The sequence below is a fragment of the Dipteris shenzhenensis genome, chromosome 28 (genome assembly GCF_047967505.1).
Source record: "Dipteris shenzhenensis isolate YYH24624 ecotype China chromosome 28, Dip_SZ_1.0, whole genome shotgun sequence".
NCBI lineage: Eukaryota > Viridiplantae > Streptophyta > Polypodiopsida > Gleicheniales > Dipteridaceae > Dipteris > Dipteris shenzhenensis.
In genome coordinates, this window is record NC_141623.1 from 47,432,135 (window position 1) to 47,435,696 (window position 3,562).

The window sequence follows — 3,562 nt, forward strand, 5'->3', positions numbered from 1 at the left end:
CAACAGGTTTGCTAGAGAAGCACTCCATCAATGAAGAATTACCCAAGAGACCTTTTAAAGGGTTCTTGAGTTGCATGTCTATACCGCATTGATATGCATCTTTGATTGTTGCGAGTATAAATTATATCTAAATGAGTCGGAAACATTCAATCATGATTTTGTTTCCTTGCGGAAGATAACATCAACATTGGAGATGCTAATGAGGGCCAGAATATTATGGAATACATGGGGAGGCCTGTAAACACTCTCCAAAGAACTGCCACTACGGAATAAGTTGAAGAGCTCATTCAATTCTACACATGCCTAAGTGTGGTTGTACCAAGGGCAAAGCAAGAAGCACATGAGGTAATGACAAGCTGTTGACACTTTTTTTCCAAAAGAAGAGAGATCGGAGAAAGTTGCTCATGTGAAAGTTCAATCCAATGTGGATAGGCTTGTCTTGCTTAGATCTCTCAAGATTGCCCGTTATTTTAAGTCAATGGACCATGGTGCCTTAAGGAGCAAAACATCCTCGACTTCATTTTGACCGCACACGAGTCACGAGCGACTCAGGCTTGGCGGTCCATGCACGCCACTCTCGCAGAGGCACCCCTCCTCGGCTATATAAACGCACACCTCTCAGCTACCTACACACAAACAGATTGCACACAGCCTCAGCATTTCTGTCCAACTTGCAACATATCCTCTGATCGCTCCGCTGAGCTTTTCAGTCTAGCTACTCTAGCTGTCTAATGTCTCCCAGCACCGAGATGCAGATCAGCCACAGCCACACTCGTCCTCGGCTCCTCATCTCAGCTATTGCCTTTCTTCAGCTACTAGTTTTCCAGCCGCATGGCGGCGCCCTCGCTCAATTTACCATCTCCGCCACCACCCCTTCAAGTTCCTCTTCCGGCCCCAACACCTTCGTCGGCACCGTTGGCAACCAGATTGCCAGTTCGCTCTTGGCTACAAACACGCCTGCCTTGCTGTGGGGAGCGGTTCCGTCAGATAACATCGTTGCAGCTTGCCAAGAGATTGTCAACAGTGGCACCATCACGTTCATGGCTAGCGTTAGCAACGACTGGGGCGGCTCCGAGGATCTCACATTGCAGGTGAGAGTCGACGTCTATCATTAGAGACATGACTACTTTTGCATAAACACTCCTAGTACCCAGAACTCATTTGTGCTGGATGCTCGACCATCCAGCTCCAAGCGACAGGCGGCTGTCTCGCAGCTAGCGACGGATCCGGCACGGAGTTCGTGTTCATTGATAACTACCGTCGCAAAAGTGCTGTGAGTTCCTGAATCCTCCGCATCCCATTGCAACTCGGGCGCTCGTTTCATTTTTCATCAGTACACCACCCACCTCCACATTCTACTTCCATACTTACTCATGGAGTGCGGGTGGATGATTCTCATCAGATCGTCTGCCCTAGCAACGCGGGCTCTACAGGCTGCGCCGTTTACGTTACTGGGGATGACGTAACCAGCATCTACAACTCGTATAATGGTGGTTCTAAGCGCAGGCTGCTAGGAATGAGGAAATTGCTCGACTGTCAGAGCGGCGCAGGCACAGGCAAGGAATCTGTTTAACGTAAAGGGCTGCAATATATGATGTTAACCGCCCTGCTAATCTCCCTTATCTTGGGTCGTTTTCTCATAGAGGAACTCACTTTTGTAACAGGTGCCATAACTGGGGCAGTGGGAGGAGTCTTGGGTAGTGCTGAGTGCCTATCCCTCGGTCCCTTAGCACCATTTTGTGTTGCTGGCGTGCTGGGCGTGTATGCCGCCCTCGGTGCTTTCGGTGGATGTATCAGCAACTGCTTCCCAGGTGAATTAGCACCCGTCGTATTAAAAGTAAAGCTAGGAATCGAGGATTCCCCCACCACAGGAATGCTTGCATTCTCTGCCACGCGCATGCTCACCTTCTCTTCGAATTCATGTGTGTGTAGGTGATGCCACGGTTGAAACCCATCGCGGCACCTCCAAACGTATGTCCGAGCTCCAGCTTGGTGATCAGGTGTGCATCGTCTTCGAATGCCTTTAATAATCTCCGTTGCATGCCTACATGCACCACCACCACTGTGTCCTCATTGCTCAACTACCTATCATAACACTCAGCATTTGCCAGCATACTACTGATCCCACCCATTTCTCTGCATGCAACAGATAGCTGTATGGGGTGAGAACGGGATCATTAGCTACCAAGATGTCTATGCTTTCGGCCACAAGGATGCCAATGTCACTGCCATCTTTATTGCCATCACTGCGGAGCCCATCGGACATTCAGCTTCACATTCCAACACCATTCGACTCACCGGCCTTCATTTCATACCTGCGTCTCATAAGAATGGCAATATAGTTTATAAGCGGGCCCAAGATATTGAGATCGGGGACATTGTGTGGGCCACGAGTCAAGAACATGTTCACATTTCAAAGGAGAAAGTCTTTCCTTATGTGGTCAAAGGTACACTTCTCTCTTAAAACCCTGTAGGCCATTCATTGTAATGAGCACATTTATGCAAGGTGTGATCAGTCTTTGCGTAGCCTAAAATCTAAATGCTCCTCCTATGCATGCATATGCAGAGGTCTCTACAACAAGGAGGCACGGCTTATACAACCCTTTGACCATGGGTGGCACTATCATCGTGGATGGTGTGGTAGCATCAGTTCATAGTGATTGGTTCTTGGATGCTACGTTTGATGCCATGGGCTTCACTCATTGGTTACCCTTTGCATATCAATGGGCGTTGATGCCTGTTCGAATCCTCTACTCCATCATGGGCAAGGACGCCTACATTTCCACGTACCATTCGATCGATGCATATCTCGATGTTGCAACATTCGGAACCAAGCACGGCGGGGTGATCATATTCACTGCATATTCAACACTCACTTCTTTAGTGGCAGCCGTTCTTATACTTAGTGCTCAAAAGCATAAGAAGGGTACCACTATCTAACAAAAAATTATGCTTTAAATACGGCCCTTCACATAGGATGTATTATTTTCATCTTGCACATAGCTATGTAAACTAGAACTATTAGAAATAAATAATCATCACATTGTTCATGACTATTATGAAAAATATATGCCACTCGTTTGAAGCGATGCCACACCCATTCTGATTTGGCCTATTTGCCTCCCAAACATGTATCACAACCCATTGATTTCTCATTATGCTTCGTCTATCTATATTGAGTATCTCTACATCTCCACTGTATGTCCTTCTAAATAAAATGATAATCGTTCTCCTCTCGACTTCTAGATGCAATACCTATATCCATTTGATCTCTTCATTGTAATCCTTTCAGAATAGAAGGGAAGTCCAAAGAGAGAGACCCTTTAGGATCTATCGGGCTGGACACCAATATTGAATAGATAGTCAATCTCACATTAAAAGTATGACGAAAAGAAGAAACCCTTTGCATATCAGTGGATGTTGATGCCTGTTCGAATGCTCTACTCCCTCATGGGTAAGGACACCTACATCTCTGTGTACCATTCAATTGATGCATATCTCGATGTCGCAACATTCAGAACCAAGCACGATGGGGTGATCTTAATCACTGCATATACAACAC

At 46.6% G+C, this 3,562-nt stretch overlaps 1 protein-coding gene across 1 annotated transcript; it reads left to right on the plus strand.

Moving 5' to 3' along the window:
• The first annotated feature begins 749 nt into the window (after nucleotides 1-749).
• LOC147883635 (uncharacterized) lies at nucleotides 750-2,940 on the plus strand. The gene is made up of 7 exons (XM_087399539.1): nucleotides 750-1,091; nucleotides 1,187-1,273; nucleotides 1,403-1,556; nucleotides 1,665-1,811; nucleotides 1,933-2,000; nucleotides 2,150-2,447; nucleotides 2,567-2,940. The coding sequence occupies exons 1-7, from the start codon at nucleotides 750-752 to the stop codon at nucleotides 2,938-2,940; spliced, it is 1,470 nt and encodes a 489-aa protein (XP_087255665.1).
• Nucleotides 2,941-3,562: the final 622 nt, after the last annotated feature.